The sequence below is a fragment of the Anguilla rostrata genome, chromosome 13 (genome assembly GCF_018555375.3).
Source record: "Anguilla rostrata isolate EN2019 chromosome 13, ASM1855537v3, whole genome shotgun sequence".
Classification (NCBI taxonomy): Eukaryota; Metazoa; Chordata; class Actinopteri; order Anguilliformes; family Anguillidae; genus Anguilla; species Anguilla rostrata.
The window spans coordinates 24172888-24198607 of NC_057945.1; the positions used below are offsets into that span (position 1 = coordinate 24172888).

General features: G+C 40.8%; 1 protein-coding gene across 4 annotated transcripts; it reads left to right on the top strand.

Annotated features, from left to right (window-relative positions):
- The first annotated feature begins 500 nt into the window (after positions 1-500).
- On the top strand, positions 501-23921 carry pfkfb4a (6-phosphofructo-2-kinase/fructose-2,6-biphosphatase 4a). 4 transcript variants are annotated; one of them, XM_064303977.1, is made up of 15 exons: positions 516-655; positions 8950-9113; positions 11661-11777; positions 12132-12228; positions 12455-12521; positions 12625-12699; positions 12800-12856; positions 13181-13302; positions 13832-14039; positions 14333-14479; positions 14565-14669; positions 15528-15657; positions 17301-17363; positions 18440-18504; positions 19484-20915. In XM_064303977.1, exons 2-15 carry the CDS (start codon positions 8981-8983, stop codon positions 19541-19543), a joined length of 1446 nt encoding a protein of 481 aa, XP_064160047.1. In that variant the 5' UTR covers positions 516-655; positions 8950-8980; the 3' UTR covers positions 19544-20915. The 4 variants fall into 4 exon arrangements, with proteins under 4 accessions (XP_064160049.1, XP_064160047.1, XP_064160046.1 ...); XM_064303976.1 differs by lacking the exon at positions 516-655 and adding an exon at positions 8747-8845; XM_064303979.1 differs by lacking the exon at positions 8950-9113 and having other exon boundaries at positions 501-655.
- The last annotated feature ends 1799 nt before the right edge of the window (positions 23922-25720 follow it).

Consider the following 25720-nt stretch of genomic DNA (forward strand, 5'->3'; position numbering starts at 1 on the left):
ACATTTTTGTTATTCCACAAGAAATTCACTTTGGGTGTATAGATTATTCTATGTGTTTCAGAACAAGGCAATGAGGATGTGAATTAGGGATACTAGAGAACATCAATGTTCACAGGCAAATGTGGTTTTTCCTACTTTTCTCACTGAGCCTATTCAATCTTTCTGCTCCCTTTAGGTAGTAAACACATTTGAAAGGTTTTCTAGCCTACAGATATAATAAACAAAGCGAGGAGAGTGGATTATAACATTTTCAGCTCTGGAATGAGAAATATGCCAAGTTGACTGCATATTCTAACATGAGGTATAAATTGGATGAATATGCTGAATAAATAAATAATAATAAATAAATAATAATATCCAAAGGTACCATTATTTATTAATGTAAGTGTTTACTGTTGGTATTCGCATGCCTTAATTTGTAATTTGGCTTTTAAAATGAGTTTAGTCTACTGCTTCTCAGAAAGTGGCTGGTTTACGAGCGCTTTGTAATCCTTCACGGTTGCACAAGATCTGTAGCAACTCCACGCTCCATTGTAAGCGAGCGCCACTCACTCACACAACCCACTACTGACCCGGGCAACGAACGCCTCTTTGAAAACCCGGATAATGAGGGGCTCTGGTCGTCCCACAAGCACACAGAACCTGGATAGGACTGGTAAGAAACCCCAGCGTTCACTATTTTGGTTAGTTATAATTTTGGAGATAGAGAATTGAACGCAGTTCAAACCGATTTGCTGCACAGCTACTGTTATGTGCAAGACGGAAGAAGTAAACACGACTGTGCACGTAGGCAGTGTGTCTTCAACCATAGTGATACATTTCGGTAACAACAAGCAATATGATACTCGATATGGGGGAAAATGTGACTTAAGTATGAAGCAAATTGTATGCATACGTTTCGGCCATGTTTATTTTATTTGCATTTTACCGGAATTTCTTTCATGGGCCGTGTCATAGCGTAGCTAGCTTGGGCTGTTACAATGACAGTGTAACAGCTGTTGGACAAATATTTTCCCATGCAAAAACACCATTCCAAATGTAAACAAATCGCAATCGTTAACTGATCTGACAGCAAATAAACTGCTATCTGACTGGCCAGCAGTATTTCATAAAGTCTCTTGTTTACATTGAGTAGCTAGCATGGCTGGCTGTATAGCTAGGGAATTACTTTGCGTTGTTTGCTTGCTAGATTTGATTTTCCATTTCCAATGACAGGCAGACTTGAGTGCGTAGCCTATATTTTCGAGTACAGTTTTATCTGTATCACTTCGATATGATGGTGGTCTAGTTAGCTTCTCAAGTAAGCTAATGTTACACATCGTGATAGCTGCAGCCTGTTGAGAGATTGCTATTGATGTAATGTAAAGTGATTATTGAACTGGAACAGTTTGTTTCGGGAATACGGGGTCGCCGCTGTTGTTTTTGAAATATTTAATAGCTTTATATAAAAAAAACAATAGCTTTAATATGCAATTTTAATGATCACTTTGTTGCTAAGTTTATAGAGATTAGCAGAAGTAATCAACATTAACGTTGTTGGTATTGACTGGTAGAGCAGTGTGAATTTGCTTTTACAGTTACATGTTTTGTGTAATATTCACAATACCAAGTGGGTATTTAGCCCGTTAGCTAATTATGACAATTGGGGCTGTATGTTTTTAATCGGTCAGAAGGTTGAACGGGCCGCCTAAATATAGTTGCTCGTGTTCTACATTAATGTTTAATCCTTACGCATTCTTGGACGTCATGTAAGGAATTCCGTATGCACACTGTAGGTGCAGTGTCTGACTGGAAATGTGACTATTTTGGATTCACCTGCGTTAACCTGTTTCCTGTTCCAACGGCAATGTGGGGTCGGTGTGAATGTGTGTTCACCGTGGGATTCATATTTATTCGAGAGGACTGGACGCCGTTACCTATTTAAATGCAAGTCCCACATAATAAACTGTCTAAATAAATAATAAATAAATAACAAATAAACAAACAACTTCATACATAGGCTACATTTCATTATATTAATGCAGCTTCTTTTACAATATCAACTTTGAGACCAGGAACACGCTTGCAATTCCCTGTAGCAGCTTTCTGACAGGTGGCTCTATTTTGAACGCCAGAAGCTTGAATGGTGTCATCTATTAATCTGGGTTGGATACACGGGGGCATTAAAATAGCCTATATTATGGTTTCCTGCTTCAGGGCATTGATAGCATAAATGTGTAAACATTTAAGTGCTCAGGTTGTTTGCAAGTTTAGAATCCTGGGTTTGAATATCTGGTGAGGGGGGATCTCACTACAGGATACTTGTTTCACTACAGGATACTTGCTATGTGGTGATAAATAGAAAAGTGGGTTGCATAGTTGTGAAAATGTGTGATTACTCTCAGCTAAATTACTATGGGAGAGGGTTTTATATGTTGCAGTGATAAACTTGTTAGGATAGTTCTAACACATCACCAGGCTCAGTCTGTTCTCTCTTGTGTGTTCTTGATTCACACCTCACCTTTGGTATTTCTGCAGTCATACTACTAGTGTGTAAACAAGTAGCTTGAACACCCGCACAACACTTAAGTTGTGAAACAAGATGCCTTCACCATGGAGATGTTAGTGGAAATTTGCTTGTTAAATAATTGACAACTGTTTTTGTCTTTTCGCTTATATCATTGATTTGTATATCGTACCATTTGAGACCTCTGTAGAATGGTTATTATTTCTTTTATAACTGCTATTCTCTGTACGTCACACTCAATACAGGAAAACTGCCATAAGAGATGTCAACAAATACAAAGAGCTTTAATATGCAGATACTAAACTCCATACTTGTGTCTGTCAAGAGTGGAGTAATACAGCGATTAATATTCACAGTTTACATGTTTTGGTGGGTCAGAAAAAGATAACCTTTTGGCCCTGTAGGCATCCAAGTAAAGTTCACAGCCAGGACATTTAATTTCAGAGCTTTACGCTGCTGGGATGAGTTTATGGGTTTATTCCCTTATTTTGTAGTTACGGTCTGGGATGGTCATTTTCTATTCACTGCCATGGTGTTGATTGAGTTTCCCCACATGGCAGTGAGAGGCGTTGAGAAGGATGGAGACCCTGGTTTAAGCAGTCCTTCAGGCCCTTGGAAAGATTCACAGTGTATGCAACCACTGTTGTCCCTCCCTTTTTGTATTTCACATCTCTAATTGATAGTTTGTTGCATGTCTCCTTCCAGGAAGAAGCAGGAACCTGTATTTCTTGTCTTGGTTGGTATACTGAAGATTTAGTACAGTAGAGTACAAAATGAAACAATTTTGTTTCCTTTTTACTGTGATTGATCAATGTTGATCTTGTAGTAGGCTCATACACAAAACTGTCCTGTATGACACTGTGGTTACTATCTTCCAAAACTTTGCTTTAATCCTTATTGCATGTAGGTCTGGCAATGCAGGTTGTGGATTAAGTTTATTTGTAATTAATCAGTGTGATTATGGTAATTGAAGGTATGCATATTACATTTCACTACTAGAAAAAAACAGTCCTGGATGTTCTTATGTGATTCTGCTTTCTATTGTCATGTCAGTTCATGTTCCGCCATTCACGGTTCCTTGTCACACAGAGACGTGGTCTATTTTCGATCTAGGAGTCCAGCCAACAATGTTCCTCTGGTGTGCGTTTGGGCTGTCCTGGCTCTGTACGTGATGAAATGTTTTAAACTGCCTCAGTGTATTTCCTCTTTTCAAATGTTTGATGCCTTGAGCCCCCCCAGCCTACATGGAAAGCAGAGGTCAACTCCCTGCCTTTGACCTTTGACCTGTTAAACATGCTGTTGCTTGTTGATATATCAAGTGGCTTTGTTTGAATGTCTGAAGTAGGTTAACATTCCAAATCTGACTTCCTCATTGCTCAGACCGTGGTGAAACATTGATGCTAGACTGTAATTAACCAGCTATCTGTTACATGACTAGTTAACTTCATGTTTGGCACCATTAAGTCGATATGTCACAACCTTTGTCTGATGTTGCAACTTGTCTTCAGATGAGACACTGCTTTGCTTCATAGTTGACAATGACAGTGTCAGTCTGAACTAAATGGTAAATGGACTGCATTTATATAGCGCTTTTATCCAAAGCGCTTTACAATTGATGCCTCTCATTCACCAGAGCAGTTAGGGGTTAGGTGTCTTGCTCAGGGACACTTTGACACGCCCAGAGCGGGGTTCGAACCGGCAACCCTCCGACTGCCAGACAACTGCTCTTACCTCCTGAGCTATGTCGCCCCTAATCTACAACTAACTACAACTAAAGATCTAAATTGGCTCAATGTATGGAGGAGGCTTAGACCTTATGCAGTGTGTCAGAAATTGTGGTATTTTTTTATTTTTTGCATAGCTGCATAACTCATTTGTGGAATGATATATAAGATGGTATAAGATAACCTGATTTAAAATTGTTTCAAAGGTGAGACAACTGAGAAAATAATTACATTTGACTGTAACTGGACGTTTGTAGCTTGTAAGTCAGTTCTGAATTCAGAAATACACTGTTTCTATACCCTGGCTTTTGTCAACAAATAATGTTTTTCTAATGGTATGACTTTTAGTATAGTGTGCTCATATAGGCCTGTCTCATTCTGGTACTGGAAGCTTGCACTTGCTAGAAAGTGAGTGGGAGGACCAAGGTGACTGTGAGTTTTATTTTCCCCCATGTTGTAACAAAGAGCTTTAATATGCAGATACTAAACTCCATACTTGTGTCTGTCAAGAGTGGAGTAATAAAGATCTAAATTGGCTAAATGTATGGAGGAGGCTTAGACCTTATGCAGTGTGTCAGAAATTGTGGTTTTTTTGCATAGCTGCATAACTCATTTGTGGAATGATTCTAAGTATAAGATAACCTGATTTAAAATTGTTTCAAAGGTGAGACAACTGAGAAAATAATTACATTTGACTGTAACTGGACGTTTGTAGCTTGTAAGTCAGTTCTGAATTCAGAAATACACTGTTTCTATACCCTGGCTTTTTGAACACAAAACAACTTAACCAGATAAGAGCACTTTTAACAGGTTCATCTGAAGTTTCTCAATGTTGCTTTTATTTGTTTCTTTACCACTGTTCCCTCTCACTCTCATTTTTTTGGGTTAGGGAAACCTTTCCCACTTTATCACAATTGAATCCTGTAATTTTTAATGATTTACGCTGAGAAATATACTGCTTTGCCCAGCACTGTTGGACAGTGTGAAAATAAATTATGATTGAATGTTGGCTTAATAATAATAATAATAATAATAATAATAATAATAATAATAATAATAATACCTCAGATTTATATAGCGCTTTTCTAAGGACTCAAAGTCGCTTTACATTGGGGGATGGAAAAAAAGAAAGAGAAATAAAAAACTAATAAAAACTAGAATACTGATGTGTCACAATTACAGAGTGAGCATAGGCCTGAATAATTACTGGCTGATTGACAGCAGCTTAGGGGAGAGTGGTGGGATGTGGGTGTGGCCATCTGTTTCTTTCCATCAAGTCAGCTAAGACAGTTTATCATCGTACAGAGAGCTGACACACTTTTGTTTACTGTAATAAGCGGAGGCGCTAATCCTGTTTCAGTTGCCCTCTGTCTTCCTGAAAGCCCATCTTCTTCCTTCTCCCAGGAAGAAGAAAATTAAATGAGTATTTATTAGAGGAAATCAAATAGAAGACCCAAGAAGTCTCACCATCTCTCACTCTGGTGTTTATTATGGTTTATGTACAGCTGAACGAGACGGTTAGCACAATCACCTATAAAGGATCTCCAAAAATTCCTTAATATCTGAGCCATGGGCCCTAACGAAATTGTGCCATCTTGTGGAATGATTACTAAATTGATATTGGCTTGGGGATTTTCAGATAATATATTTGCAAGATATGACTTAAGCAGGTTCTGACTAATTTCTAAAGGTGACACCACCTCTCTGAAATGCTTGCATTTCTGTGGCATTCTTTTGCATAAGGTTTGGTTTTGCAAAGCTCTGTCATGTTTACTGTGCCCAAGAAAGATTCCTGTAAGCAGTGTCTAGTCAAAACAAATTAAGTGGCTCAGGACTTTAGCCAAAGATATACCCAGGTCTTTAAAAGTCTCTGTTTAAGCTTCTAAAGATATTAAGTTGTTTAATTGGTGATAGTAATGGTTGAGTTTCAGCTTTTTAACTGAAACAGTCCTCAACACGAACATCAACTTTCAGCAATATTGACTAAAACGTGTTTCAGTAATATTATATATATATGTGAAGCCTCTGGTCATAGGGGTGCATTTTCAGAATCATATAACATATTTAAGCAGGATCTGAAATTGTCTTAGTAACTTGTGTATTTGTTTGCTTAGCTTATAGCTTTGGAAATGTATGTTTAAGTGTAATTTCAAGGAGAGTATTGATTTGCTGGATTTGGCAAGTTGCGTAAGATGCTAATCATTGATGGCTGATTAAAATGATCAATGGCTTGTCTCTTTGGATTTCAAGTTCTGTAGAAATCTCAAGGGATAGATGAGAAGAGAACACAAAGTTCAGACAACCTTCCCTCTGTGATGTCATTTGTTCTCTTTGACTGGATCTATCAATTTGTTTCTCCCATTGGAGTGCTTAGAAATGAGTATTTTAATGTGGATAGGCTACCTGCAGGGTTGAATGTTCCGCTGGCTGACCAAGAATACAGAACTTTAAGTCTCTAGATTTCGGTCTTTCCAAGTCAGGTTGCACATGCATTATCCGCCTTTTTTTTAAGGCTTATGGTTATAAAGGGCATGGCATCATCCAAATATGTGGATGGATCCTATGGTCTGGGATAAAATCCTAACTGTGCCAGGGCAGACCATGAACGGGCACCACTTGGTGACAATTGAGGGTCACCATGTCCGGAGTTTGGGAGGGTTCAATCGGCTGGTATTCACATCTCATTGCCCTCTAGTCACCCCTGCTGGTCAGTCAGCCACAGCGTCGTCCTCTAACTCGTGGCTGGGCAAGTTAGGCTTATGGACAGACTGTTTTCTTTTGTCTTTGCAGTCCTGTATCAGTGGCAGACTTTGTGGCATGAGCACTACTGTATATGACTGTGTTTTCTAAATTGCGGCGAAAAGTTGGAAAAGTGGGGGTTGGTAATGTAGGGGATCTGTTTATGTGGAGGGAATGGATGCGAGAGGTGTGTATAAATATAAGCAGACTGTAAGACTGTGCTTGTGTTGAGGGAAGTTGACATGAAAAAGAAAGCATCAGATGATGCCTTGTGGAAAAATGCATGAAAATGATTACCCTGTTTATATGTGTGAATGCCAATTCAATTAAATAACATGAGGGGTTATCATAAAATGTTTTTAAGTGATTTTGATGTATTTTGTGAATGTCAAAATATGATTAACTAAAAGGGAAAAAGTTGGTTGTTTTGCTTTCTCAAGACACAAATATTATTACAAACAATGTAGTTTGCATTTTGTAATCAGTAACAAAATCCAGGCATCAAATGTGTAAGAATACTTGGATATTTAGGAATATTTGATCTTATTTATTATATGTTTGGTTTTAACCCCAGGGAGTGCTTTACTGTAATTATAGTCTATTTACTATCTCCAAAATTGTTTTTGCATCTCATCAAAATCAGATAATGACTTGGCATAAAGTGGCACGCAGTGTTGAAAAGTGGAATGGCGCTGGATTTAATAAAAGCAAGCCACCAGACTAAAGCCTAGTGTTTACTCCTCCTTGAAATTTAATGTCCTTAGGGATTTGGACCTAAGTTTGAACAAGCGGGGGTTTAAAATGTCTGCCTAATACATGGGTCCTCTAGATAAAAAAAAATAATAATATCTTGATATAACAGATCAGAAAGCAGTTTGGTGGCATTACAAAAGCAACATCCTGCATGTTCTTTCAACAAATTCATGCTTTCTGCACACTGTTTTCCCTCAAAGGGAACATGAAAAAAAAACAACAACAATCGGACAAGCGGGAAACAGGAGTATTTGTATATGTTTATCAGTATTTTTTTTTTTTTTTTACTGTTCACCCTTTAAACCCGCTGGCCTATGACTGTGGGGGGTATTATTGTGTCAAAATAAATAAATAAATGTAACTGATCCACAAATAAATATAGCCAATTCACATAAATGTAGCTGACCTGCACATAAATGCATATGGTTCACATTTGTGCATGGCCTGTTCGCTTGCCGCTTGAATTCATTTGTGGATTTTTGAGACAATCCTCTTGACACGATAGGTTTTTTTCACTGTCTGTGAACAAGTCTGTGATTTCATTTCGGTTCAAAGTTTTTTTAAGGCTTCATTCGTTGACCGAAGAAATGGCCATTACAGCAATCCCCCCAACCGAGAGGTTGTCTTGGCGGAACACAACACAATCCTGAAGTGTATACGTGCTGTGATTGGTCGGAGTACTGCGAGCGTTAGCGAAAGGATGACTTAAAATCTTATTGTCAGGACTAGACTCAGTGAAAAGAATGTATGTATTCGGCAATTTAAAAATTAATTTGTTAAGTTTGTTTTTTTGCAAATCGTGCCGGAAGGATTGTTTCAAAATGCGCAAATAAATACAAGTGACACAAGTGTGTATCAGCTGCATTTATTTGTAGATCGGCTACATTTATTCGTGGATCGGTAACATTTATTTGTGGATCAGCTGCATGTATTTGCGCATCAGCAACATTTATTTGTGGAGTTGCATTGATTAATTTTTGAATCAATAGAACCCCCATATATGAATGTTAATTTATTTTCTCATTGCAAGGCGCCCTCGATAGGTATCAATTAGAAAAGACGAACAGCAGCACTCTAGGCCTACTGCACCATACGGTTAGGCGCATCGTTTCGCTACATTACGGTAAGTTACTACGTAGCTGGCGAGCTACTTGTGATATTCCTCGGGAGATCCGTATTCATATTCGGGCGGTGGGTGGTAACTGGCCGTCTGTTCTTTATTAAAAGCGGGATTTGTGCTCATGGTGCGGTAACCACGATGACTTCTTTGGAAGACTACGCGAAGCGTCCAACGTTGGCAGGCCCAAGGGAGCTCACTCAAAACCCGCTTAAGAAAATATGGATGCCTTGCAAAAATGGCCTTCCAGAAAAAAATATTTCTCAAAGAAAGGGTAAGTGGAGTAGCCTACCACGTAAGCTTGTAACCAATTGTTTGCACCGACTCCGGGTACACAGATGATATAATGGGGATTGCATAATGCTGGCTGGTTATTTTTGCCTATCCAAATACAGTTTTACATGGCAATCAATGTTAAGCTGGCTAACGTTTTATTACTCTGAACTGTGGCGTTCCTTTCTTGCCAGTTGGCTTACATTGCTATAGCTAGTCGGGTAACTACTTGGCTAGCTGGTTAAGACGTATTTAGATGGATAGTTGTCCTGTATGAAGACGTGCTTAAGGTAGCCGCCTCTCGATTGGAAAGCATTTTCTGAAGTGCGGCTTGTTTCAGCCTAACCAGATGGCTGTTAGTTGGCTAGCTTGTAACAAGCTGTGCGCGTGAACACTAGCCTATTTGTAGACGAGTTCACTGAGCCGATGTCAATGAATGATTTTGTTTATTAGCAGAAGCTAACCGTTTTATTCATCAGTGTAGCTAGTTGGAAATGATGGCTATTTGTCAGATTAATGTTTTATATTGGTAACTGATCTCCACTTATTATTGTCGACATCAGCATATAGCATTACCTAGCTGCATAGCCGTCACGATGTCACGGACGAAATCTGGGCTGGCGTTTTTGATTGAGTAATGTTGCAGAAGTGGCGACCAATGCTGTATATTGTTACTGGCTCCCCTGAAGTCTGAATTGTAAATTTTACTAAAAACCCATCGGATAATGTTTCCGGGACGCACTTGTTTTCCAGTACATAGGCAACACTAGCGTTACTGTTCGTTGGTGTTACTAACTGCAGATTTACTCAACCTTTCTGTGCTATGAGTTGGATGGGTTTTGAGCAAGTATTTAATTTGGAAATTAAGCCTTTATTTGAATCGTGAATTAAATGTTTCTTTGTAGAGTATCTGGCCATTTATAATCTGCACTCGATCAGCCATTGCCACCACATTTGACATGATATTTCAGGAATGTTTGCGATCTCATTCGTGTGAAAATGCTGTTATAAAATTAAAACATTCAGTTTCTTTCAGTTTCATCTTTGGATGGGAGAATGTACATTTATAAACAACCCATTGCAGCGGTTTATAACACTCAATTAATGTACAACCTGATATACTACTCCCCCCCCAGCCTATATCTCGTTATAAACTGAATTGGTTCTGTGTTGACTGTCCAGTTATAGAGCACTGCTGCCGTTGATAATGCACTTGTACGGTGTAGCGCATATTCATATGGCCACAGTGTAGTCATACCCACGAAATGAGTTATCATTTCTTTTGGATTGTTGCAAGCATTTGAGAGAAGAATGTTCAGGACACAACCGTAAGCAAAAAGGGCTTTCATTATCACCACACCCAAAACGAAGACCTTCCTTCTCTAAAGCATTCTTTGTCATGTCAACATTGTACACGGCAGCAATACACCCCAAGTAGGATATTGTTCCTTGTAGTTCCTCTTACTGAGCCTGAGGGTGACTTTAGATTGTGCATATTGCAGGCACTGCCACAACCTGTGCTCCCATTCTGTTCATTATGGAGCCCTTCTTCATTTGGCACCATGCAGTCGACTGTCCTTTTCTGCTTCTTGCTGTGGTTGGATGCCTCTGTGCCAAACCAGCACTTTGAAGAGGTGACAACTTGTACAGCATAGCACTGTCCCTCAGCGCATTCTTAACAGCCACTACTCAGCCATTGCAGACAGCAGCTAAGGTTTTGTCTCTGGTCTCTGGCCTAGAGCATTGCATCAGTGGATTAAAGGGGACTGGATGAAGGGGAGAGTCAGAGGGGAAGAAATGGATTTCTTTTTTGGCACTTAAATCTGTGGGATAAGGAGTGGTGTGACTACATGAAGTGGTGTGGCGAAAGCACCGCCCTGTTCAATTTGGGCAGCTTTGAGCTATATTGGATCATTTGAATTTCTTCTTCCAGCAGAAGAATATCAATGACCTATGACCCGGTCTGCACCGGCAGGAGGCGCTTGTCCTTTCACCCAGTTATTGCCCTGCTTTGCCTGGATTATCAACAGGGGAGTAAATGGGTGTGGCTTTACTGAAGGTGATGCGTCTGGTGTACCCAGGTTGTTTTGCAGTAGTACATAACTTAGCAGTGCATGTGAAATATTCACCTCTGTCCTAGTGTCCTTAGTTGATTGCATCTAGAGGAATTATTTCCTCCTCTCAAAGAGTGAAAAAAAGTTGGTATGCCAAATGGAGGATTAAAATATTTCTGTGTTAAAATCCAGTTTTTTTTTTTTTTAAAGAATTTTGCTAGGTTTCACAGAGCAACTGGGGAGAGAGACTGACACAGAGAGAGACAGAGAGGCCTGACTGACTTACTGACTCACTGAAACTTTTGGAGAAGTGCTTGTGTTGAACAAACCAATTGTGCCACAGGTGTGGTAGGTTAGTGGAGCAGTGTGCATGTATTTGGTTTCAAGCCAATATTTAGCCACCACACACTCTCCCTTAGGGGAGAGAGGCTCTTGCAAGTCCAAGTGTCATCTGTCATTTTATAACTAACAGTAGTTATTTTCTCTCTTTGCAGTGTGTATGACCAACTGCCCCACCCTCATTGTAACAGTGGGCCTCCCTGCCAGAGGAAAGACCTACATCTCCAAGAAGTTGACTCGCTACCTGAACTGGATTGGCGTGCCCACCAAAGGTAACGTTCTGGGTTCCTGGCTGTTTACGCAGGTTGCGCTGTGTGAGATGGGGCATTACCTCTTGGGAGACCACAGCACGTGCTTGGGAGTTGCTTTTGTTCTGCCTAAGGACTTCTGTGGCTTTTTAGATTGAAGTGTTCAGTTCTTGTGTGCTTCCAACTAGTCAGTAGAAAGGCTACCATTTTATTTTTGTATGCTCTCTTCAGTGTCCGGATGAAATCTCTATATATCTGCCATTTCTCTACAGGGTTCTGAGCCAGGCTTCGATGTGCTTTTTTCAGGGAAATAACTTGCTAGAACTTTGAGAGTGATTTTTTTTGCGCACTACTCTTTCTCCCCTCCTTCTCCCTCAGAGTTCAACGTGGGCCAGTACCGGCGAGAGTGTGTCAAGATCTACAAATCCTTTGAGTTCTTCCGTCCAGACAATGAAGAAGGCCTGAAGATCCGCAAGTAAGAGAAGCATGTGGGTTGTAACGCAGCCTTACATTTTGCTTAAATGAAAAAATTCACCCACAAAAAAGGTGGGAGCAAGGGCAGGATATTTTTTCTGTCTGCAGACCATAATACAAACACCCAGAACATGATAGATGCAATATCATACCTGACAAGATACTGTGATTGTACCGTAAAACGTTCACCTTCAATGTTTAACCATCCTGTTGTGTGTCTGTGCCAGGCAGTGCGCGTTGGCGGCCCTGAACGATGTCCGGCAGTACCTTGGAGAAGAAGGAGGGCATGTGGCGGTAGGTCAAGGGCATTGGCATGATGCCATTACATGAACGCAGCCTGTTGAAGTGGATGTATTACCATGTTTGGGTAAAAACACATGTTCTCTTCCTGGGTCAGGTGTTTGATGCCACAAACACTACAAGGGAGAGGAGAGAGACCATCTTAAGGTTTACTGAACAGAATGGCTATAAGGTATGACAACAGGTGGATGTAATGCAACCATTTTTCTCTGAATTGGTGAACTGTCTCTCCCTTTGAGCAGGTGTAAAGTGATACTGTCTTTTATTCTCAGGTGTTTTTTGTAGAGTCTGTTTGTGAAGACCCAGATGTCATCGCAGAGAACATTGTGGTATGTGAGGTTAATCTTATTCCACAAAATCAGGGAATAATATAATAGTTTGTGAATTTGCCCTGGGGTTTTGATTGGCTGTGCATTTCCCTTCCTCACCTCATCATTTATTGGCAGCCAGTTGATTGGGTGTCTCTTCTGCATGCCCCAGTCTGTGCATGAAGTGCAGGTGGCATGCAGCGAGGATGTGTTGCTGCTGTGTGCGCATGCTTTGGATGATGTGCTAGTGTGTTTCTTCCTAAACTAATGGAAGATGTTGCATCTATTAAAGTAAGATTCTTCTTACCTCTGAACTTCTTTCTGTCCTTCCTCCTGTTTGTTCAGCAAGTGAAGCTGGGGAGCCCAGACTACACAGACTGCAATACAGAGGAGGCTGTAGAAGACTTCATGAAGAGGATAAAGTGCTATGAAAACTCATACCAGACACTGGACGAGGTCTTGGATAGGTGAGTACACTTCGCTCCATGGTTATCCAAAGTCTGCCTGTATGCTATGTCAGTCACCTCTGAGATGGCCACAGTTGTTTCTTGCAAGTTAATTTTTTGTATGTTTTTTTTTGTATGGTCTGACGAAATATATATATTTATATTTTAGGAATTAGTTACCATTTACCCTTTTCAAACTGTTGTGGGTTTGGATAGTAAGTTCTTGTTTCTTTATAGTACTCTTTTGTCACCAGTGGTGGAAGTTGACACTATACTTCACCATGCCTCTTGCATTTAAGCGCATATCGATTTTCATGCGGAACTGCAGTTTGTTGTTCTGTTCTTGAATACTCATTAAATGAACCTTTTTCAGCTTTGGTGGTTGAAAAATGGCTTCAGCAACAGCTTCAATGGTTGGTTCATGCTACTGTCCAGATGCTTTTAGAGTAAGGAAGTAGAGGACAGAAGGAGTTGGCTGTCTGGGTACTGTGTAGAGGTATGAAACCCTGTAGTTTTGTTCTTTTGAGTCAATCGCGCTCCACTTTTGCAGAGAGCTGTCCTACATAAAGATCATTGACGTGGGCAGGCGGTACCTGGTGAACCGGGTCCTGGACCACATCCAGAGCCGCATCGTGTATTACCTGATGAACATCCACATCACGCCGCGTTCCATCTACCTGTGCCGGCACGGCGAGAGTGACCTCAATGTCCGGGGCCGGATTGGCGGCGACTCCGGGCTGTCGATGCATGGCAGGGAGGTGTGTTCCCCTCCATATAGGGGGCTTTCGCCACTATAGAGTATTCAGTGACCAGCGTTGAGCATGCACTGGTGATGGATGGTGTTACAAATGCTATTCTTTTACTAGTCATTATTGGAATGGGTGTGTGAACATCTGGGATTGTAGTAGAATATGCATTTGGATTACTTAGATGTTTTGGTGTTGAAGAGAACATGTTGAATGGCCAGGTCTAGAGAGAATTTAATTTAAAATCTCTCTTATCTGTCTCTCACACTCTGTCTGTCTGTCCATACATCCGTCTGTTCTCTCAGTTTGCAAAGTGTCTGGGGAAGTTCATCCAGGACCAGAACATCCCAGAGCTGAAGGTGTGGACCAGCCAGATGAAGAGGACCATCCAGACGGCCGAGGCACTGGGGGTGCCTTACGAGCAGTGGAAGGCCCTCAACGAGATTGACGCAGTGAGAGCCTGACTGTCCTCTTGCCCTCATTTGTTTGTGAACGTTTGTACCTTTGTGTGCTGACTCATTCACTCTCCTCCTCCAGGGTGTGTGTGAGGAGCTGATGTACGAGGAGATTCAGGAGAACTTCCCTCTGGAGTTTGCCCTGCGGGATCAAGACAAGTACCGCTACCGCTACCCCAAGGGGGAGGTGAGAGCGCTGCTGCGTCTCTGCCACGCCCGGTCATGGCTGTGTCTAAGATACGCTGTGTCTGTTTCAAACTGTAAGTGTGAACTGTAGCTCGATTTATTCACATTTATTTTGGTGTGACTGAGTTCAGCTGTTGCAACAGGTCAGCAGCAGCTGATTATTTTTCCAGGGGTGCAGTTTTTGTATCAAGCTAGCAAGCTCTCAGGTATGAACTGTGATCTTGGGTCACCATTTTGTTTCACCTGCAGTGCTGATTCCAGCAATGCAAGGCGTTGCTAGCAATGACTCAAGCAAGTGTGAGTGTTTGACTGATCCTCTGTTTGCTTAGCGTGAGAGGCAGGAACTTTTGTCCTGGTTGATTTGTTGTTTGCAGCTCTATATGCACTCAGTTCTCTATGCAGGGTAAAAATGTGGCACTTCTGGCCCAATTACCCGGTGCATAAATCGAGGGATGGGCTATTAACTGCATTGTCCTCCCCTGTCATGAGAAGGCCCTCTGATTTCAGTTTTCCTCTCTCTTCCTTTAGCTGCAGCTCTAGTCAGGCTGCCATAGCACTGGCTCTCTAGGGTTTTTATGTGAAAGTGCAGCATCTGGTCTCGCTCTGAGGTTTCAGTGGCAGGATTTGGTGGCTGTTGCGGCCGCCTCTAGCTGTACTGGTGGGGGTGCTGGGTAACAGAGCCTGCTGCCGTTTCAGATGGAAACTGGATCAATGAGCTTTTTTTGGCGGGCAGAGTGTGTGCTGCCTGTGGCCCTTGTCTTTCTCTGTGACAGAAGAAAGAAGAGGCAAGTTGGACTGTGGCAGGTGTTTGTGTGAGTGAGAGAATGTGTAGTGTATAATCGCCTGTGTGTTCCTGTAGTCCTATGAGGACCTGGTACAGAGGCTGGAGCCGGTCATCATGGAACTGGAGAGGCAGGAGAACGTGCTGGTCATCTGTCACCAGGCCGTCATGCGCTGCCTTCTGGCCTACTTCCTGGACAAGTCCGCAGGTCAGCCCCTGTGTGTCGCACCCTTACTCCTGCCAATTTTTTCCACCCCCCTGTCCCATCCCATCTTATACAACCGATTAGTCTCAGTCGCACTCTACCCCACCATCCCAAACTGCAGTGGTGCATAGCTGTACCTAATTCTCTACTCGATTGCAGTGTGGATGCCTAAAATTTACATAGTTCTGCATTTAATCCTGACAAAATGCACAAGCTACTCGCCTGAAACCATTCTGACCTTGGAGAGGGTTAGCGCTGCCATATCAGCCTGGCTAGGTGTGATGTGTCCAATGTGTTATTCTGGTAAAGTCAATGGGCCTCATTCACCAACCGTTCTTAAGAAGAATTTTTTTCTTGAAACCCACTTACGCAGTTTTCACGAAGATTCTGGCATTCACCAATGTTTTCTTATTTGGGATTTGCTCTTAGGTAAGAACAGAATCTACGCACACTCAAGAGCACACTTTTGAGTGCTGACATGTTTGTGCAAAATAATTGGTTATTGCGATTTCTTCAATTCTACAGTTGTATAATATAGGATTAAATTACAATAATATTCTTTATCATTTATAATATTTTTAAATAATTATTTTCATTATTTTACAAAGCATTAAGGTGCCAGGTTCCACATCAGAGGGTGGTTGCCTCAGCGGGAGTTCATCTGTAAATAAATGATAAAAAAGAACCATTGGAGTGACCTTTTATTTTCAATTATGCAATGTTTGGTCTATACTGCAAAAGCAAATGTTTAAATTTTGAATACAAACTAAGGTAACACTTTTTAAACACATGGACATGTTGAAGAAGAGAACACTTATTCAGAGGCGTCACTAGGGGTGTGAAACCAAAATGACTGGCAATACATTTTTGCGCAGTGTTTTGTGCAACGACGGGTTTACTTCGATGCAGTTTGCTGCTGGTTGATTTAATTAGCGGTATTAATGTGACGAGAAGCACTTTGTCGTTTGAACGCATAACGCAATTCCTTGCGCCCACTCCCACCAGCAAATCTGCCTCAGATTTCATATCAAACCATTTTTTTTTTTACTTCATCAGTTGTGCGCCCTTCTCCGGGTACAGCGTTCACTGAACAAGTAATAGCATCCCATGCATCTTTTTTGTGTTATTTTATATCCACTACTGACACTAGTAAATATGACCGGTCGTTTGCTGTTCATTACCCGCAGCAATACCTCCACTTCAGAACTACTGAAGTTTTTCTTACGTTTGGAGTCTGGTGCTCCACCCTCTTTAGATTTTAGATTTGGCATTATTGACTTCGTTCGCTCTCAACTTTCCTTTTCGATTTCTGTGTGTGTACATGGTCCTGCAGTCTCATGCCCTTTTATGGGGATTGGCGGGGCGTTTACCTATGCTAATTAGGAACAACTGGCACACGCTTTACATTTATGAGGACGATGGGATTCATCATTTTAAGAACACGTGCGAACAATTCTGCAGTTTTAGAACCCTTTGTGAATCTGACGTAGATTTTTCTTAGGACCTTTCCTAGAACGGAAAAATTTAAGAAAAAACTTAGGAAGATATTGGTGAATGAGGCCCGATGAGCTTAAATACACGTGCCTTGTCATATACCTTACTTGGCTTCCTGTTCTATTCATTAATTTGTTTGTTTTTCCCAACAGAGGAGCTGCCTTACTTGAAGTGCCCTTTGCATGCGGTACTAAAACTCACTCCAGTGGCTTACGGTAAGTGTTGATTTTGACTTGGAAAAGACAATTCATTTAGTGTTTATTTTTTGTGAACAGCCACATCTCATTCGGTATGGCAGTATAATTTAGCGACATTAGCATACTGAAATGTATTTATATTAAAAATCATTTTAAAATTAATTCCATCCTCATGAGCTACAATTCAACTCATCGAAACAGTTACTGCTCGGATGTGCAATTATGTTCAAATAACCTCCAAAGGTGCTGTAGCTATTTCTTAGCTTGCTTATTAGAATAATACCCATCAACATGCTCTGGGTTGACTCAGGCAGTAGCTCCACCCAGTTTAGCTTTCACAAAGCCTTGTTTTCTTGTCAGTGTACATCATTCACTACAATCTCCTGCATTATATAGGGATCCTTATTAAAAAAAAACTTATAACAACAAAATTTGTGAACGAAAAACACATTCTGAACTTTGTAAAGAGAAGCTTTAAAACCAAAATTGTCGGACATGCTGAGGAAAAGTTTGAATATTTTGCTTTTGCTTCACATTTAGAAATGGTGGGAATCCTTTACTCTCCTGCTCCTGCTTTCCTGTTGTAATATGAAACTTTGCATATGAATAATGCACGCCACTGTGCATACATGAAGTGAATTGTGGTTTAAGTGAACAAGTTCAAGGTCATGGGAGGGACTGTTTGCATCTGCCTTATTACCTCCTGTCTCAAGTATTTGGCAATACGTGGCAAAATAATGTTCTGATTTTCTACTGAATTCTGATTTTCTACTGAGTCTTTTGTACTTCTACTGCTAGCTTCCTTTTGAATACCAGTCATACAAGTTTAGATATTCCTGAAAAGTTTGTTTTTTGTTTTGCTATGGGTACACAAACCACAACCTGAAGGTAAAGAGAGTAGGAGAAATAGCTTATATTTGTAAGTCACTCACCTCTAAGCAGCACAGCCGCGGTGTAGTGGTTGGTCAGTGAAGAACATTTGTGCGCTCCGCACCTGCATGGCTTGATTGTTGTATGGTCGGTGTCACAGGGGGCTCCAGCACGAGCATTCATGAACTACATTGTGACCTTTACCTTTAACCCCATGTCAACAGGCTGCAAGGTTGAGTCCGTCTGCCTGAATGTGGAAGCGGTAAACACCCACAGAGAAAAACCGGAGGTATGTTCTGACATGTCCACGTGCATGGATGCCTGATTGGTGATTACAGGTTGCAGTGCCTGTAGGAAGGCACTCTGAAGTGCATTGCATGATTGGAAATGGGTGTTCCGAGGGTGGAAATTACCCACAATCCTGGTTTTTCCTGGTTAAATAATGGTTAAATAAAATAAAATAAAGTGACATGCATTGCAAATGTAGTGCAGCTTGCTGGGAGGTCATGTAGCTGCTCAACTTCATTCTATGTACATGGCAACATTCTGAAATTCAGATATTTGCGAGATGGTGTTGGTGTGTACCAGCTGTTTGAAGGAGGCAGAGCTGTTCATGGAGAATAGGTTGAGGTGTCTTTTGTAATCTGGGTCAAGGTATGGTTTACCCCATTTTGCTTCCTTGGCCTTGACTGCAAGTGGCTGATGTAGTTTAGAAGTATATAACTCTATTGTGTTTATTTAATTTAGTTTTAGTTGTAATCGTGGAAATTTTCTGCATTGTTCCAATGACCGTAAACATGGCCCAGTGTTCATGAAGCATCTTCTGCTGATCTAGGATCAGTTTTCCTCAGACTCATCCCAGTATCCTTTATGGAGAAACTGAACTGCACTCCTACTCTGAGAAGCTTTATGAATACTGGCCCAGGACTTTCACATGGTTTCCAACATTAATTAACTTTGTATGTCTAATCACCACAGTGGGCAAGTCTGTGTCTGCAAGTGTAAAATATTTAAAAGTAATGCATAGTGGCTTTTACTCTCCTCTCCACATACAAACACCATTCCATGATCAAAGCAGCCCGGTTTCATAGGAATTTGACTGTTCCAGCAAAGGGTGGAAATAACCACTGTGAACGGTGGTTAAAAATTGCCCTTGAAACTCCCGTCTCCTCCAGCCCCGTGTCAGTATTTATGAACCCTGCTGTCATTGAGTTGTGATGTGTTGCTCCTGCTTGGAGGTGATTGCCTGTGTTCTTGTCATTGAACAGAATGTAGATGTGACCCGCATGGCAAAGGAAGCTCTGCTGACAGTGCCAGCCCATCAGTGAGGGAGGCAGTCTGTCTCTTGTCATTTACACGTCTCATTCATAAATATGGCAAAGTCCAGTGATGCTCAGAAAACTGGAGAGCCAAGGTTATTAGTATTTTGGATTTAAGTTTGTACTGCAGACAGAACAGAGTTGTTATGGTGATATGAATACCACTCGATATGTTGTTACATATTTTGTCTTTAGTGGGAATTCCAAATACAATGAGACTGAGTGGGTAAGTCTGTGGTAGATGGTCTTGAGAGCTCAAGTCTGCATGAATTGCAATTGAAATTTTTTTTAAACGTCTGTCTTCATCTACATGTTAAGTCACAAAATAGCTCATGGTTCAGTGTGTTGTATCTGTGAAGGGTGACCGAAATGGTGCAGTCTACCTCATAACATGTTTTTAAGGTTATCAAAAATGTTTACAGGAAAGGGTAGCAACACAAATATGAGGTTTTTTTTTTTTGGGGGGCGGGGGGGGGGGGCATGGCGGGTGGGATTTAGATGTTTTAGCACTGAAGGAAACTTTAATGTCTTGCCTTTTTTATTTTTTACTTTTTATTTGGACTCCACAGCCCACCCACACTCCCAGGAGAAAATAGTGCATATTTGTGCTTTGCTTTAGCTTTTTTTTTTTAGGTAATGGAACCTGGTGATTGTGTTGCATTTTACATAGTGCCGTTTGTTTTGTTCCCCCCCCCCTGTTTGGAATGTCAAATCATTCATCAGCAAAGCTCATTGCTACAACCTGTGCTACTGATTCAGGAGAGTGCAGGCAAGCTTGTGTTCTTCTCTCACGCGTGTGATGTCAGCCGCCTCTTATCACGCTGCAGTCTGCATGTGGTGCACTGTGTGCGCCCAAGCGGGGCTCACTAGTGCACGATAAAGCGCTGCCACTCCAGCTAGCTGAAACCCTCCCTTCTCTGGCGCCAGTTGTGCAGTACCCGACAGGGCTGCCAGCTGCAGTCAGCACTGGCATGATCTGGGTGATAAACCAGGCTATGGGGCTCATCTGTGCACTGCAATAGTGCGTTAACAGGGTAAGCCTCCCAGTGGCCCCCATGCAGTTTTAATCCTGTTAAATAACTTGTTCACAGCATGCCAGTCTTATTTTCTATTTATTTTAATTTTTAATTTTTTTGGAACCCCCCCCCAACGGGAGGATTCCATAATGCCTTATGAGTGAGAGGCTTTGCTTGTGTAATATCTGTGCTGGCATAATTACTAACAATCAGAATATTAATTTGGCTTGTCTGGTTCTTTTTTTTTTCTTTTTAAAATGTGAGTATATATTTTTTGTTGTGTGTGCTAATGATGAATGTATTTGTCATGATGGTGGAATTGATGTAATGTGCAGGTCAGATAAACAATAAACCTATGAAAAGCTGTCCTGTGTTGTCTTCCACCCCCCCCCCTTCTGCTGTCTTCAGAGGTAGCTTCAGCTTCTTTCTTTTTTTTGCTGACCTTAAGAGGTGATCTCTTTGTGTCACAGTTTATAGCTATTGATTTCCTGCATTGTGGCTGCGCACCATCATTTCTGGAAAACCTTTCAAAGTTTAAAACTGCAACCTCCCCCAGGCTGCCATTAACTTCACTTTTCCATTTGCACTCGTTCATGTGAAATGAGGAATAATTGAATCTTTTAAAGACGTTTTTCTACTGGCATCTGTCACTTAAGTTATGCAGAGAATCGTGCCAAAAATGCAGTGAGCTGGGAATGTTGTGGGTGCCGCCCTCTGAGATATGAATCTGGAAGGTTGTGGCCATAATGTTCTGGATCATAACTGACCAGACGAAGAAAAAGACTCTGTTCTCCTCTGAACTAGATCACGTGTATTGCAATGTGGGTGGGGAGTAAGGGTAAGTCCATACAACACACTTCCCTGATGTTACGGCACATACATCACAGACATGGCTCTCTGTGGGACAGTACTCCAGATATATCACCCTTACATCCCAACATTCTCTCAACTATAAAACTGTAGGCTGACCAAATTCAGCTTTTGGCACCTTGCAGTACTGTTGTTAGGAAAATCTCAAGTCAGTCCTAGCACTGAGCCGGCGTATCCAGGTCCTTTGTGCATTCAAAAACCTTAAGTCGATACTATGGACATGGCTGCCAACAGCGTGTCTTGTAATATACAGTTGTATAAAATGTACAGTGTGACTCAACTCTAAATTACCTTATGAAAATTGATTCAACAACTCTTTTCAAGCTAAAGAACATTGACAAGTCCCATTGAGGGTCTGATGGCTCTGCCCAACAGTATTGTCTGGGTCCACAGTTAATCACTATGGAGACCCATACTGCAGACACATGAGGCTCACCAGTGGAACAGCATAATTATAATTATTATTCATTTACTAATGAAGCATGAACTGCCTCCTGTAGACCTTTCTTTGCCATGGTCTCCAGTCTGAACATTTTCTGTCTGCTGACAGAAAATTAGATGCAATCTACATTTTTTAGGCACTGGTTTTATTCTTGCAGTTTTTTGCCACATTGATTTTGATTCCTTTGTTTTAATTAGATGAATGATTTACCATGATTTATTTAGATGCTTTCTCTTAAGTGCCTTCAAAAATATGTTTGTTGTTTAACTTGGAGAAGGAAATAAAAGGTTCTGTGTTTTATTGGTGTGTTATTTCTGTTGTAGGTAGGCACTAAGAGTAGTCTACTGGGGATCCGATAAATCCACATCTGTTGTTTTGCTGCCATTAGCTTAAGAAGGCCTTTTCACAGTTCTTCATAATCTTTTCCAAACTCTCTGTCTTCCAGAATGTTAATGTACATCGCACTACAGAGGATGCCTTGCAGACAGTCCCACCTCACCAATGACCTTTTGACCTCTGCCAGATGTTGGAGCTCTTGTGCTCTCTCTCAGGGACCGTCAGTACTCCCATTATTGGAAAACACCCCCCTCCCCCATCCATCCACGCCCTTCAGATGATCTGGCATATCCCGGGTAGGAACACATCTTTTTCCTTGTTGGACCTAAACTCTTTCCTATCCAAAGAGTGGCAGCCTGCTGTAGCCTAGGTTACACTGTCATACAGAAACTGTTTTATTGCTCAAAGCTGGATTGGACTACAGTGTATCTCTGCACAGTGGGTTTGTATTTCAGTGCAAGTGCATTAACCAGCTGCTTTATTGTAGTACCAGTGTCACCCATGTTGGGAGGAGATCTCGTATCTTGGGCGAGGAGGGGGGGTGAAGCCACTCTGGGGATACACCACTTGTGTTTTGTGTGAATGTGTGACAATACCAATTTTGGACCAACAGTTTTTCAATTCACACAAAAATAGGACCCAAGCACTCCGGTCAGTCTGAGAGCGCAACTTCCTAAAAACATAAGCAGTACCTTCATGAACGGACAATCTTGTGCGTTTATGAGAATTCTTGTCATGTTCTGTTTGCACTGAAAAAGTGAGGTAATTCTGTTGTATAATGTACCTTTTAGAAGGCTTGTAGAAGGTAACTGATGCACTTCATTAATATATGTCTGAAAGATTAAGTTGATGTGATTTCTGTGATTATCTGTGGTTCACAAAAGCCCTTAATATCCTTTCTGGAGGAGATAGCAGGGACAGAAGTTTTATGAACAAGTGAGAAACTTGTTATCTTTGATAACAGCTGAAGGAAATGTTTTGACATACTGCTAAATGTTCCTTCTGTGATTTGTGGAATTTAAAACAATAATAAAATTACAGCTATATTTGTCTGTACTTACTGTTATTTCTAAATATTTAAGGGGATATTTAAGTTCAGTTGGGGATAAATACTATTATTACGACTATTTGTTGGAAGCCATTTGTTGTCTGTAGAGAAGAGTGGGGAAATAAGATTGCTGCTTGAAGACAGGCTGGCTCTGATGTTGATTTCATCAGGCAGGGTAATTGCTACGGTTTGACAAAGGTGTCATATAGAGTGAGTGTAAACAGGATCTACGTGGACACACACTATTCTGTTAAACTGATTTGTAAATACGGCATCATTGGAACAGTCACAAGGTTTCATATTATTTTTGGTCAATGTTGTACTTTTAGAAAATCCGAATAGGAAATTCCTTTTTATTCTGAGTGTTTATTACAAACCAATAAAAAAAATTTTAAAAACGAAGAGCAAAATTTCCATCAGACTGGTATGATGAGTTGATTAGCAATTTGATGATTTGTGACTGTCCATCTAGCTATCAATTTCAAAAAACTTACAGTTGTCTGGAATTTTCCCCAAGAATTTGCCATTGTTGTAACGCCAGTTTAAAACCTGTTGGAACCTCTTGTTGTAAAAAAAGATTTGTTGCCAGTGCAGTTTTTTTTTTTTTGTGGTCTGTGAATTTTCTGGCATATAATAAAGTCAAGAAAGCTAATGGCCTTTCTTGTGTTAATGGTTTCTGTTTTTGAGAAATCATTTGTAATTTCACTTGGATTTATTGGTAAACAATCTCATACATAATCTAGCTTCAGACAGCCACTTGTTTTTTCCTGTAGTCGTATTTATCGCACCAGCAACTTCCTAGGCTGTGCCTAGACTCAAGCCAGAAAAGACAATAGATTCAAGTGGGGGCACTCGACTGTACTAACAGTGATCTTGCGCTTTAAAATACATATGACGTTTATCCCTGATAAGATCATCATTCACATTAAGCTACTTTTTTTTAAAGCTCTGTTCTTGTATTGATTCCTGTGGTTTGACAAGCCCTTTTAAAAATTCACCGACAGTTATGAATGTACTTTCAAAGCAAGGAAATGATTCACTGTTTAAAAATATATATATATCAGCATGGTGAGTGTGCACAGCTCTATTCAGCATAATGAAGTGCCTCTGCTTCCCTTTCCTCACTCGAGTACTGTATTCAACTTTACACCCTCCTAATGAATAACACTTTGGCTGTACCGTATTGCACAGCTGGGGATGGGGAGGGATTGGTAAAAAGAAATGTCATGTTGAGCAATCCTAAGGAAAGTCTATCCTAGTCAGCACTTTCAGCCCTGTGACTGTGGTGTGGATAGAAGAAAAAGGCTAGTACATTGGAATTCTGATTAAAATACAGTAACTCTTTTTAAATGAACAAAGCCAAAAACATATTTCTATCAGTCATTGTTTTTCAATGTCTTTTTTAGTCAGATTTTTGGGCATCCAGGATTATCCAATCTTTTGTTCCTTTTTCTTGTTTTTGAATAGCTGAAATCTTAATTGATCATATTAGCACATGGTCTTAGGAACAGCTGATTTTGGTAAAAATCCTCTTTGCTTTGTCACGGTCTCATTATTTCAAGCACTATAGTGGCTTCTTTCTTATTGTAAATGAGTATCTGGACCCAATGGCAATTTCAGACATCCAGACACAACTGTTAGTAAACATATACTCTACCTTTAAACATACATAACCTACTATTTTCTTGGCGGCCATGCATGATGACTGAATGCATACCCTGCAATAACTCTCTGTTACACTGAGAAGACATTCATAAAATCCAAGTAATCAAAATCAGCAGGTGACTCAATCCCCAAATTAGAGCATCTGCGAGAAGTTCTTAATTCATAAAGTACATAACAAGCAATACAATTTGTAATTAGGGTTTGTCTATGCAAACTTGTCTCAGCAAAGCACTTTCCACCAGACACATTTCAGGCTTACAGAGCAAGGCAGGCCTTGGAAAAAGAATTTCCTGTCGGGCCAGTAATCAACAGGCACAGACAGAGGTGAAAATAACTATTGTGTAAATCGTTTTTTTCTTTTGGCTGATGGCTAGCCCTAGATGGAGACAACAATGAAAGTGCTGTGTTCTGGTGAGAACAGCTTTCTTCTCTAATCCAGAAGGTCACATTTAGATTGGATTTTAACATGGAATTATAGGACTGATCATACACAAACTCCCTCTCTGAGGAGGTCAGAAATGCTAGTATCACTGCCATCTTTAAGCAATGAGGTGGCCATGGCAGAGAAGTAAATGTATTGCCACCAATCTTCAGTGCTGGAAGAATTCTGTAATAAGGGCAGCAATGTCAGAGGGCCGTGGGTTCAAGACTCTTTGGGGTGGATACTCCTTGTGGAGTTTGCAAATAAATGCGAGCGGCAGAACAGTGATTGAGCCAGTAAACATTTACGTACAACAAAAGCACCATTTGATTTCACAGCAAATTTGATAGAATGAACTTGCTTACTTTGCACCAAACTCACGCATTAA

What these genes read in the sequence shown, in the direction of transcription:
- pfkfb4a (XM_064303977.1), top strand. Translation starts at nt 8,981, where the DNA reads ATGACTTCTTTGGAAGACTACGCGAAGCGTCCAACGTTGGCAGGCCCA. An exon ending in AAGAAGGAGGGCATGTGGCG is followed by an intron (nt 12,522 to 12,624) that starts GTAGGTCAAGGG and finishes TTCCTGGGTCAG; the next exon opens with GTGTTTGATGCCACAAACAC. An exon ending in CTGGACGAGGTCTTGGATAG is followed by an intron (nt 13,303 to 13,831) that starts GTGAGTACACTT and finishes CCACTTTTGCAG; the next exon opens with AGAGCTGTCCTACATAAAGA.